A 13,388-nucleotide genomic window follows, 5' to 3' on the forward strand; every position below is an offset into this window, starting at 1 on the left:
TTACTTGGTTGGTTGTGCTTAATAAAATAAATACTAGCAAGTTGTTGCAAGTCAGAAGACATTTGAAGGCTCTTTCTCCTGCTGCTTGTGTGCTCTGTTTTAAGGACTCTGAGACAGCTTCTCATCTCTTTTTTCACTCTGATTTTGCTTGGAGGATTTGGAATAAGCTGTTTGATATTATGTGGGAGAATTGGGTATCCCTTGTATTGGTGGAAGACTTACTAGCCATTTCTTTTACAGGTTTTGGTAGAAGGAAGGATAGGGCAGCCTAATGGAGGTGTGGGCTTTTGCAGTTTTATGGGGGATATCGGTGGAACATAATGCATGGATATTCTCAACGGAAAAAATTAATTTGGGAGCTGGTCTGGGATAAGATCCAGTATTTATCATCACCGGTGCATTGGATTTGGGTTTTTCAGAGGAAATAGTTTCCAGGAGATTCAAAGACGTTGGAGGAATGTGCTGGCTTGTTGATTTTCTCCTTTTTCTGTAGGTTTTGTTGTTTTTTCTGGTTTGCTCCAGATTTCTTTGGGAGATGTCTCATTCTTCCTTTAGTAAATTCTTCTCTTATTAATATAATTTTCTTTTGCTATAAAAATATCTAGTGATCATTGATCAAGGATGCATCTGATTTATCAGTTAGCAAAAGAACACTATAGTCCATTGGAGGTTGTTAAAAAACCTGCTGTCTCCCTCATCACGGGCCCTTGATTTGCAAGGGGATTTTACCATTCAAGGTGTTGAAATGTGGAAAAGAAAACTGAATATTCCACTAACTTATGAAAAAGATTACTTTCCCTTTAAATAGATGATAATTCTCATCTAATTACTAGGGATATTTACAACCTACTGATAATAGAATATCCTTTTTAAATAGAAAGCAGTATAATAGGAAAGACTAAATCAGGTAACATGCTACCCAAATCCCCTAGGATTGTGGAACCAAAAATAGGTAACAAATCAATTGATTTGTTAGCTGTAAATCTCTTAAAGATCAGCCTCTAATAAAGGCTGATAGATATCTAATAATTCTACACTCCCCCTCAAGTTGGGTTGTCAATATTGGTTGTGCCCAGCTTGGAACTCAGATCATGAAAATTCTTTCTTGGCAGAGCCTTGGTAAGGATATCGGCTGTTTGGAGACATGTAGGCACATACAACATCTTGATTATTCCTTCTATTTTTTCTTTTATGAAATGTCAATCAATCTCCACGTGTTTTGTTCTATCATGATGCACTGGGTTCCATCTATGCTGATGGCTGACTGATTGTCACAAAACATCTTCATGGGTTCTTCACCTGAAATCTTTAATTCCTTTAGAAGCCTTCTTAGCCATATTCCTTCACAGATGCCGTGTGCCATTGCCCTGAATTCCGCTTCTGCACTGCTTCTTGACACAACTAATTGCTTCTTACTTCGCCATGTAACTAGGTTTCCCCACACATATGTGCAGTACCCAGAAGTTGATCTTCGATCATGTATTGATCCTGCTCAATCAGCATTATTGAATACTTCAATATCTCTTCTTTGATTCTTCTCAAAAAATAATCCTTTACCTGGTGTTAGCTTCAGATATCTTAGGATTCTATAAACTGCATCCTTATGTTCTTCGTTGGGATTGTTCATGAATTGACTCACCATACTGACAGAGAAGCCAATATCAGGTCGGGTGTGAGACGAATATATAAATTTTCCAACTAGTCTTTGATATCTGCTTTTATCCACTGGTGCACTGTCTTCCTTGGCTCCTAGTTTGGTTGTTGAATCCATAGTAGTATCTTCTGGCTTGCATTCGAGCATCCCAGTCTCTTTCAAAAGATCTAGAACATATTTCCTTTGGGAGACAAAGATTCCCTTCCTTGACCGTACCACTTCCATGCCTAGGAAGTATTTGAGTTTCCCAAGGTCCTTGATTTTGAATTCTTTAGCTAGAAGACTTTTGAGACTACTCATTTCCTCCTCATAATCTCCCCGTTAGAATGATGTCGTCCACATATACAAGGAGGGTAGAAATTTTTCCTTCAGGAGAGTATTTAACAAATAGTGTATGATCTGATTGACATTGAGAATAGCCATACCTCCTGTCTGCTTTTGTGAATCTCTTGAACTAGGCTCTTGGGGATTGCTTGAGCCCATATAAAGATCTTTTGAGTTTGCAGACTTTGTTGTGTGTAGCTTGTGTCTCGAATCCAGGAGGAATTTCCATGTAGACTTCTTCAGCTAGGTCTCCATTAAGGAAGGCATTCTTGACATCTAGTTGGTGAAGAGGCCAATCTAAATTTGTTGCCAAAGATAAGAGCACCCGCACTGTATTTAACTTGACTACATGGGCAAATGTCTTTTCGTAGTCGATTCCATATGATTGAGTGAATCCCTTTGCTACCAGCCGAGCTTTGAATTGGTTAACACTTCCATCTTCATTGTATTTCACAGTGAATATCCATTTGCAACCTACTGAACATTTTCTAGTTGGTAATTTTGTGATCTCAAATGTTCCCTTCTTTTCTAGTGCACTGATTTCTTCCCAGACAGCAGACTTCCATTCAGGTTTACCGAGAGCCTCTTGTATGTTATTAGGAACCTGGATTTTGTCAAGGTTGGCAACAAAAGATCTAAAATTCAACGACAGCCCTTGATATGACACAAAAGTGTATATTGAGTGTTTTGTGCTTGATCTCACACCTTTTCTCATAGCAATAGGACAATCACTATCATCATTAGTTAACTAATTATGGGAAGTCTCGAGCTTAGAGTTACCTGGTGGATTTTCACTTGATCTAGGGCTCAGATCAGACTCTTGGATTTGCTCAAGGGATGCTTGTTGTTCTATCTCCTTTGTGTTCCTTCTCCTTGTGAATACGTAATCAACTCATCATTTTTTGTTGGTTGAATAGTGGTAGATGCTGATGTTTCACGGGAGATTCTAAGAAGGGATGTGAAGGAGAAATGGAGTCAGTAGTTGGAATAGATTCAAAAATTTGTGATAGGTGAGAAGGGCCAGAATCAGATGAAGGGTGAGATAACTCTTCAATATCCCAAGGCTGGAATTCCTTTGTAATCTCCCCGTGAATTTCAGATTTGGGGTAATATGGTTGTTGCTCAAAAAAGGTGACATCCATGGAGTGATAATATCTTTTAGTAGCTGGTGAGTAACATTTATAACCCTTTTGGTTTGGAGAGTACCTTAGAAAAATGCGCTTAAGGGCTCTAGGATCAAGTTTACCCCAATGTTGACTATGAACATGAACAAAAACTGAGCACCCGAATACTTTGTAGGGAATAGTGGAGATGAGTCAAGTATTGGGAAAGTACTAAAGTAGAGTTTGACAGGGAGTTTGGAATTTGAGATTGTGAGAGCGCATCCTATTTATGAGGTAGGCTGTAGTGAGAATGGCTTCTCCCCAAAAGTGTTTCGGTACATGTGTAGAGAACATGAGGCAGCGGGCAACATCTAGTTAGTGCCGGTTTTTTCTTTCGGCAATTCCATTTTGCTAAGGAGTGTCGACACAGGAACTTTGGTGTATTATACCTTGGCTCAAGAGATAATCATCAAGAATGGATTTGAAATATTCTTTGGCATTATCAGTTTTCATAAACTGTATTTTTGCTTGGAATTGTGTTTGGATCATGGTGTTAAAATTTTTGAAAATCTAACGTGCCTCGAACTTTTCTTTCATGAGGAATATCTAGGTAAGTTTAGTGTAGTCATCTATAAAAGATATAAACCAGCGAGATCCAGTAATATTCTTGATCCTAGATGGCCCCCACACATCACTATGAATCATTGAAAAGAATTGGCATGCCTTGTAGGGTCGGTTGGGATAAGAGTTGCGAACATGTTTTGAAAATTGGCACATTTCACACTGAAAATCATTTGGATTTTTATTATTGAATAATGAAGGAAAGAGTTTCTTGAGATACAAGAAATTTGGATGTCCTAACCTATAGTGCCACAACATAATTGCACTATCAAAATTAGAACGAATGACAGAAAAATAACTTTGACTTCTAGACACCAAACAATCGGATTTGTGAGTTGTTCCTTGAGGAGGATCATTAACCTCGAGAAGATAGAGCCCCGAACACATCTTAGCACTGCCAATCATCTTCCCCAAATCCCGAGTGAGTTTACTAATAGACAGTAAATTGCAATCCAAATTTGGCACTAATAGAACTGAGTTGAGTGTTAGGTTCTCTGAAATTTTAACAGAACCTCTACTAGCCACCTTTGAGAGTGAACCATCTGCTATCCTGACTGTTAAATTTTCATAATAGGGACTATAAGTAGAAATTTTTTTTTCTATCTCTGGTCATATGGTTCGATGCTCCTGAGTCTATAATCCATGGACCTAGCTTCTCCTTTTTAACATTAAGAGCACTTAAAAAATTGCCTTTGTGTGCCAAAGAACTGATACCAACCACAGTAGTAGGGGCTGCTGAAGATTGGCTGAACATTTTTTGCAATAATTCTAGTTGCTCCTTGCCGAAGAGACTGGGCTCGGCTGGTGTTGGTTTTTCATCTACCAAGACGAAATTTCCCCGTCCTTCTTTGTCGTTGGCAAAGCAGGAAGGTTTCCAATCTGTGGGTTTACCGTGGATTTTCCAGCAGGTGTCCTTGGTGTGGCTAGGACGTCGACAATGGTCACACCACAGCCTCCCTTTCTTCGGTCTACTGTCACTGTTGTTATATGGATTTCCTCGAACTGCATGGGCTGAACTCTCCAGTTTTGTTGCAGAGTCTTGAGGGCCCATCATTATCTTCTTTCAACTCTCCTATCGGTGAACTTCTGAAAATGCTTCTCGGATGTTTGGCAGTGGTTTGGATCCTAGGATTCTTCCTCGTACTTCATCAACATTTTTATTTAATCCAATCAGAAATTTGAATATTCTTTTCTTTTCAGCAATTTGTTTTTACCTGATTCCATCTTCGGGGCAGCTCCAGTAGCGCTCCTTGAATAAGTCCAGCAGTTGCCAGTAGCGGTTGAGGGTGTTGAAGTATTGGGTCACTGTCAAATCTTCTTGGCGTAAGTCATGAAGAACACTTTCCTCCTCGAATAATTCAGATGTATTCTCATTGTTAGAATACGTTTCCTTGGTAGCTTCCCAAATCTCCTTCGTTGTTCCGTAGAGAAGAAAAATTTCTCCAATGTCATTTGTCATGGAATTAATGAGCCATGACATGACCATGTTATTTTCCGATTTCCTTGTTTTGAACTTCACATCATCCTTGCTTGGTTGGGCAGCAACTCCTGAGAGATAATCATCCTTTCCCTTTCTGCATATAAACATCATCTCGGAATGGGACCATTGGAGATAGTTATTCCCATTAAGTTTGTGTCCTGTAATGGGCATGAGGCTGCTATCTGAACTGCTGCTGTTGCCTGAGACCATGTCTTCCTGGTGGTGATGTCTGAGACTGAAGAGGTGGAGTCGCGTCTCCCGGTGGCCATACTGTATTTGGTCATAGGGGGAGATTAGGGTTCAGAGGATGCTCTGATACCATGTTGTAATATGGAAAAGAAAACTGAATATGCCACTTACTTATGAAAAAGATTACATTCCCTTTGAATGGATGATAATTCTCATCTAATTACTAGGGATATTTACAACCTACTGACAATAGAATATCCTATTTAAAATGGAAAGCAGTAAAATAGGAAAGACTATCTACAAAATCGGGTAACATGCTACCCAAATCCCCTATGATAGTGGAACCAAAAATAGCTAACAAATCAACTGATTTGTTAGCTGTAAATATTCTAAAGATTAGCCTCTTAAAAAGGCTGACAGATATCTAATAATTCTATAGATAGGTATAGATCAATCAGGAGCAAACCAAGTAAACTGCACAGTAGACAAGGAATATTCCTTGATCAACACTCCCTAATGAAATTAAAAATCTCTTTAATGCTAGAAGTACTAGAGCTCCAAGGTTTTCACAAGAAAAATTCAATATCCAATTTCAAAACAGTACTTCTTTTTCCTCTTCTAACACCATCTTCCACAACCTCATTTTTCTCTTAAGTTGGTGCTTAGGAGAAGAATTCAACATCATTAAACTTATGATCTTGTTTGAGATTTTTCTGAATAAAATCTTGGCCAGAAAAGGTCTTTGGGTGAGGTGGAGGAAGAGGATTTGGGGATCTCTCTGTCGTTCTCGGTTTTACTGAATAATGAGGCCAACTCTTGGTTCAAAGCCTCTTGGGGTGTTAGACAAGGGGAATCTTATCCCCTTTTTGTTCACAAAGTTGCATGATTAAGAAAGCAGTTGACAAAGGACTGATGGGAAGTATTAAACTGGGTCGTAAGGATTTATTTGTATCACATTTACTGTTTTCTAATGATAACATTCTCTTTTTATTTGATGATGTGAGTAGCTTGTCTAATATATTAACCATATTATAGGTTTTTGAGAAAGTTTTGGGACTGAGAATTAAATTTTCCAAGAGTCATGTGATGGGAATTCGAATTGAAGTACTATTTCTTTCTTTGTTAGGACAGTGGGTTGTGGAGCCTTGAGTTGGCCCATTTCTAGGCGATTGGATGAGTGGGAAGGATCTTTCTTTACAATTTCAGGGTTGCTGTAATATTTTTCAAGCTTGTCTCTCTTCTTTTCTGTTGTATTATTTGTCTCCTTTAAAGATTCCTACGAAGGTGGTGGGGAAAATAGAGAAGTTGATGAGGGATTTATTGTGGTTAGGCTAATCCTAAGTAAAGTTGGAATTCAACAAAATAGGTGGGATGCAGAAGTTGGAACTAACATTACTTAAGTCCTTAGAAATGTGTCTCAGATTTATCATATTTTTCTCCCTAATGTTCATTCTAAGTTTGGTAGTGAGTAGAGAATCCATTTTTGAGATCATGGGGTTAGGGAGACTACTTTGGCTCGAGTGTGTTCTCGTCTTTTTCGTTTATCTACCCTGTACTTTGATTTCTGACTTCCTTTTCTTGCAGGATGGTGGGCAGTCTTAAGATATTCATTTTTCGGGAAGACTTAATGACCGGGATATGAATGAACTTGTCTTTTTATTGATTGTGCTTGATTCTTTTCATACTTACTTGAGGGGTAGAGAGACGGATATGGCTTCTAGATTCCCCTAGGGATTTGTTTTGCATGTCTTTCTTTTCCCATTTGATTCATGTTCTTGTTCCTAATGCCAAGGCTTTTCATATATTCTTTAATTTGGAATGCTAAAGTTCCCTCAAAATGAATTTACGTGGATTGTGATCCTTGATGAAATCAATATTATCGATTGCTTCAAAAGTGAGGACCAAGTAAGGCACTTTCTTGATGTGTGTGTTATTTTTATGCTTTAGCAGTCCAAAACCTTCTCATTTGCTTTTGCATACTGTTTTTCGTGGAAAACATGGAACGTGCTTTTTGGTTTATTAGGGGAAAGTTGGGTTTGTACAAATTTGGTTGAGAATTTGTTTGGTATCACTTTTTGTGGCTTTGGCAGGAAAAGGATGCCGCAGTATTATGCAGATGTGCATTTTTTGCAGTGTTGCGGGCTTTGTGGTTGGAGCGTAATTTGTTTATTTTTTTTTCTAGGGAGAAGCTGAATATTTCCTTGCTTTGGGATGAGATTCATTATTCAGCCTCACTTTGGTGTGTTAGTTTGAGGTGCTTCCAGGGAGTGAGTTCTCTGACATTCAATGCGATTGGCTACCTTTTGTTGGATTGATTGATGTTTTTTCCCTATCATTTTTTTTTGGTCTGTTCTAATTGGGAGTGTTAAAGCTTGACATACATTGTTGGCCTAACAACATAAGCTTTTAGATGGAGTGGTGATCGAACATGGTTTCAGAGCCATGGTTGTCAGAAGGTTCTTGCTCTAGTCTTGTTTACCACACTAAATGTGTGATGTTTAAAAATTATTGTATCCCCTATCCCTATATTCTTTTGTTATAAAAAAAAAAAATGTGAGGACCAAATGAAGCCTGTCAATGAATGCTTGTGTCCTTTACTTTAGGGTGGATAGACTTGTTCACATCTCTTCTTGCATTTTTCTTTTGCATGGATTCTGGAATAGTTTGTTTGTAGTTCTAGGTGAGGATTAGGTTTGCCCCTAATCTTTGAAGGCTTTCTATGTTGTTAATTTTTGAGGTTCTTGCAGGGGAAAGGGGAGGAAAGTTTTGTGGTGCTATAGGATTCTTGCTATCACTTGGTGTATTTGGCTAGAGTGAAACACTAGAATTTTTAAGGGGGTTTCTACTTTTCATTTGTTTTGGAGCAGAGTCATTTTTCTCGCTTTGTTATGGGTTCTGCAAATGGCTTTTTTTCATAATGTTTCTATAGGAGACTTGTGAGAGATTGGAGTGCTTTGATTCTCTAGAGTTGTACTGTACATTTTTTTTTCCTTTTTTCTTTTCATTTGCTTTCACTGTCTTATTGGAGGACCCCTTGTTCTCCATTGATTTTTCTTTTTTCTTTTTATTGTAATTATTTCCTCTCTTTTAATAAAATTTTTATTTATAAAAAAAATATCCTTAGGAAGTTAGGATACACAATCCATAAATAGGAGAAAGCTCCTCTTAGAAATATCCTGAGCCTATGACAATTAGGGCCATAAGCAGACATAAACTATCACTGACCTATAGCCCTCACATGTACAAGTACAGAAAGTAAAAATGAACCCAAGAGCCTATCTACCTTTCAAGCCAACCTAGTGTTGTAGATAACAAGAATACCCCCTTATGAACCACAAAAGTACTTCCAGTCCAATCCTTAAACCCAGACTCTTTACCATTTCTAACCACAAAACTGGTGGCCATTTATAATTTGGATTCTTGAATTGTAACCAAGACTGGAGAAGCCTACAGAATTACTTGTTAGTTTGCTTCTTTGGATCTCCTAAACCCTTGACAGCTGAAGAACCTCAAGGCTCATCCTTGACACCTTACTACCCCCTTTCCATCTGCCTTGAAGCTTTCCATAATTAATAGATGTTGCAAGTTTTTGATCTGCCATTTTGCTTATCATCTTCCTAACATATGCCCTAGGAGTCGATGCCTTTGTTCACTTACTATACTCATGCTTATGATGGTTTTCCTCTCTGCACTCTTGTAAAAAACTAAGGTTCCCAAAATATATAAAGGCTTTCTCTTTGATTACTATCCTTAATAAAATCAATACTAGTAATTTGCTTCAAGAGGGGAAGCCAACACTTTCTCCCAATGTGTATGCTCTATTATTGAAATAACGAGATTTGTTTTCATTTATTTCTGCATTTTCCCCCTTTTATGGACTACACAGAATGATCTGTTCAGTGTTTTTGAGGTGCATTGAGTTTGTTGATCTTCTTTGGATAGCCTATGTTACCCTCATTTTTGTTTTGTAGGAAAAAATGGAGAGAGAATCTTTAGAGGTGAGTTTTTTAAATTCTTTGGTGCATCTGATTGGAGCGTAATGCTAGAGCCTTCAAGCATGCTGCTACTCTTCCGACTTTTGTTTGGAGTATGGTGTTCTTTCTTGCATTCCTTAGGGAAAAATGCACTGTTGAGTTATCAGATTGAGCTTTTAAGGATAAGGTAAAAGTTTATATGTAGATGTCTTTGGTGAGGTGTGAGGAAAAAAACGCATATCTCACTAGACAAGCATCCAAATTCAAAAGAGAGCTAGATAGACCAAAATCCAGATTTACAATTACTGTTGCATTCACTATTCACGCCACTGTAGAAGTTCTGTTCATGACACTGTATCAGTACATTATTTTTGGGGGCTTCTATCCCTTTTAAGACTCTTATAGGAGCCTGTTTTTGTTCTAGTCTCTCCTAAATAGATTGGAGGCTGAGACTACAGGTTGTCATGGGAGATTAAGGGCTGGGATTTTAGGTTTTTTTATGTAACTTAGAATAATAAAATTTCAGACTCAGTTCTTTCTTGTGAACATAGACCCTAGAAACACTTTGATTTTGTTCCTTCTTGAATTTCCTAGCATTCTTTAGCTATATTCTTGTCTTTATTGCTCCTGCGACTCTGTGTTTAGCTGCACAAAAGCAGCTTAATGGCCCTTTTGAGGCATCAAGCCATCAAGGGGTATTAGAGCAAGAGATTTGGTATCATGTGATGGTTGGATGTGCAAGAGTGATGGAAGAAGAAATACAGACTAACAGGCAGAGATGGTTGTGATGCTACATATTTTTGAAGATTTACCAAATGCAGCGATAAGCAATGGGTTTGGGCAGAAGTCTGTATGGAGATTCTGGAGAACCCTGGGACACACCTAATTGTGGTATTGAGGAGGAAGATTTTGAAAGTACGGGGGAAAATCCCTTCACAATCCTCTTCATTGAAAAATTGGAGGCAGGTGTGGTGTGGGTTGGAAGAGAGTTTGGTCCGTTTGCTTGATTTTAAAGTGGTGGTGGAATCCAGATTGAGGTTTCTGATTTCTTTGGTAACATGCATGTTGAAAATTATTTGCGTTGGGAAGTGACTGGAAGTTTTTTTTTTTTTTGTGAGATAATTGCTATTAGCTTTTAAATTAGAAATCTATCATAGTTGCAGAAATCAATAATGTGTTACTCTATGTATGGTCATTAAATTAAGAATAAATATATATTCAAATATAGTCGAACTTTATTGGATGTAATATTCCATTTTTACTTTGTATATAGAAGTTCTCATAGTTGGTGAAATATTAAAAGAGAATCTTCCCACATAAGGGCTCAAGTGTGGAGATGGCTTTGTCAGAGGATACTGCTTACATATGCGTACATGTGTGGGTGCATGTGTGTGCATGTATTTGTGTGTTATGGTGTGAGGCATAATTTTGCACATCTGAAGTAAGGTAAAATTCCACTTACTTTCCATGTTTGTTTTAATAATTACAGGGGCCGGCCTTAACTTTTTAAAAGTAGGGTTGACCTCCCTTGAAATTTACTGATTTTGCCCAAAGCTTTCTTTCGTTAGAATTATTATGTTGTTTCTCTAAAAAGAATTGTGGCAACATTTCCTTTTTGATTTGTTATTACATGCAAAGTTGTCTTTTTAATCTTTATAGCACAAGCAAACTTTCTAGTGCAAGCATTCTTTCAAAGTAAATATTGTTCATATAACTTCTTATTATAGTTGTTGCCTGACAGTTATATGATAGAGTGGAGGTAACAAACTGACTTAAACAGACCTCTTATGTTGTCCTTGCAGATGACCATAGCAATAAAGCCTTTGTAGGAAACAGGGTCTGCTACAGTGTTGCTTTGTTGTTTTGTTATATTTAGTCATTGATTATTATTGTATTTGTATGGATCTCTTGTTTAGTTGTTTTTGTATGAACCTCTCGTTTTTGTTGAAGAATTCTTTCTTCCCACCCTTTTTCTCTTCCACAGGACCAGGCTGTTTTCAGTTTGCAATATATGGCTGTGTAAATTCTGCTGGTCTCCAAAAATTGTTTACTGTAGCACTGTTTTCTCTTATGTGAAGGCTACTTTGTTTTCCTTTGCAGAACTTGTGATTTTTGCATGCAGTTAACCTTTTTCATGTGCTTTACTTCATGCTTCCTGATCAGTTCTGGGCATTTCTCTAAAACAACCCCTAAGTTGCCTCTTACTTTCTTGAGCTTTCTTTTCTGTTTCTGTTTCTGTTTCTGTTTTTGTTTTTGTTTCTGCATGAAATTGTCAGAATAAATTGCCGACAATCGTGTACATTGGTGAAAAAGGATTCATGTAGCCGACCCCACCTAGTGGAACTTAAGGCTGGGTTTGTTGTGTTTTTGTTTTTGCAAGAAATTGAGTTGTAACTTATTAGTATTTCCTTGTGACAGAGGGCAGATGCATCAACTGACTGGAAGGAATATAGAAGTCCTGATGGAAGAAAGTGCGTATTCTAAAGCTGTTTTTATTTAGTTATTTATTTCTGCCTTGCAGTTTTTGAATTCATTAGTAATTCTTTTTGGTCAATTGTGATTTAAGTAATCTAGATGATTTGAGAATTTGCCATTATTGTTGTTGTTTTCATTGTTAGTCTTCTATATGTGTCAGGTATTACTTCAACAAAGTTACCAAGCAATCGAAATGGACAATTCCTGATGAACTGAAGGTTTTTCTTGAAAGCCAATACCTATTTTATTTTTTGTAATGAATTCTCATTTTTTTTTTCCTAATCATTCTTTGAAAATAATTTCAAGTTGGCTCGTGAACAAGCAGAGGAGGCATCCATTAAGGGAAAGCTGTCAGAAACTTCTATAGATTCTTCTGTTTCTCTCTCTGTAGTTAATGTGCCATCCACTGCAGCTGATTCATCCTTGACATCTCATAGTCACAGGGCAGCATCAAGCCCAGTTCCAGTGGCACCTGTTGCTGCTGTTGACAATCTGCAACCAGCAGTGGCTCCTGCATCATCAGCCTTGTCTGCTGTAGCTTCTACTGCAGTAAAAGAAAAAGTTGAAATACACTCACCTGGGAAGGCTGTTACTCCTGTTGCTGCTGCTTTAGGGAGTCCTGTTCGTGTCACTTTGGTTGATGCTGTTACACCAACTATGTATTGTCATCAAGTGGTTTTGTTTGTTGCAGATATAATTTTGCTTTGCATATGGTATATGGCCTAAGTCTGCATGAGTTTTCAACTGTTGTAGGAGTAACTCAAACAACATTGCTGCTCAGAATATTCTAAATTCTGTGGACGGGCTTTCTACACAGAACGTGGAGGTAGTTTTCAATGTAATTTAAGTTCATTATGGATAGATGTGAAAAATAATTGCTATATTTTATTGGCAAATTGATGGGGTATAACCCTGCAGAAAGCAAAGACAGGCATTGGGATTGCTGCAAAGTCTGACGGTACATCATCAGAGGGGAAAATGGTTGATCAAGAACCCTTAAGTTATGGCAGTAAACAGGTGACATAGAGTTCATCATATTCCTTTCTCTCCCTCTCTCTCTCTCTCTCTCTCACACACACACACTCTCTCTCTCTCTCTCTCTCTTCCTATTCTTCTTTCAGGAGGCGAAAAATGCATTTATAGCACTACTGGAGTCGGTGAATGTTGAGTCTAACTGGACTTGGGATCAGGTAGCTAATTATGTCCCTATATGTCAAAATTTTTCTTCTTTGTCTAGATAACCTGATATTTGTACTGTTTACTTCAGGCCATGAGGGTAATAATTAATGACAAAAGGTATGGTGCTTTGAGAACTCTTGGAGAGCGGAAACAAGCTTTTAATGAGGTAATCTTTGCATTAACAGATTGAAACAAGCTTTTCATGAGGTACTTTTGTATTATAGATTTCATCATAATATGTTTACATTTTTTTAATTATTATAATATAAATCTTATGTTTCAGTTCTTAGGTCAAAGGAAAAGGCAGGAAGTTGAGGAATGGCATGCTAAGCAGAAAAGAGCAAGGGAAGAATTCAGGAAAATGTTAGAAGTATGTTGCTTATTTATTT

At 37.6% G+C, this 13,388-nt stretch overlaps 1 protein-coding gene across 4 annotated transcripts in view; it reads left to right on the forward strand.

Moving 5' to 3' along the window:
• LOC131164586 (pre-mRNA-processing protein 40A-like) overlaps nucleotides 1-13,388 on the forward strand; it is a 145,233-nt gene that overhangs the window by 28,197 nt on the left and 103,648 nt on the right. For all 4 annotated transcript variants that reach the window (XR_009139286.1, XM_058121884.1, XM_058121882.1 and 1 more), the window contains 8 exons: nucleotides 11,764-11,816; nucleotides 11,981-12,038; nucleotides 12,127-12,479; nucleotides 12,574-12,646; nucleotides 12,739-12,837; nucleotides 12,942-13,010; nucleotides 13,088-13,165; nucleotides 13,283-13,369. Coding sequence is in view for 3 of the 4 variants with exons in the window: in XM_058121884.1 (XP_057977867.1) it covers nucleotides 11,764-11,816; nucleotides 11,981-12,038; nucleotides 12,127-12,479; nucleotides 12,574-12,646; nucleotides 12,739-12,837; nucleotides 12,942-13,010; nucleotides 13,088-13,165; nucleotides 13,283-13,369 (870 nt within the window). In the remaining variant the exon portion in view is untranslated. The remainder of the gene's footprint in view (nucleotides 1-11,763; nucleotides 11,817-11,980; nucleotides 12,039-12,126; nucleotides 12,480-12,573; nucleotides 12,647-12,738; nucleotides 12,838-12,941; nucleotides 13,011-13,087; nucleotides 13,166-13,282; nucleotides 13,370-13,388) is intronic.

This window comes from Malania oleifera, chromosome 9, assembly GCF_029873635.1.
Source record: "Malania oleifera isolate guangnan ecotype guangnan chromosome 9, ASM2987363v1, whole genome shotgun sequence".
NCBI lineage: Eukaryota > Viridiplantae > Streptophyta > Magnoliopsida > Santalales > Ximeniaceae > Malania > Malania oleifera.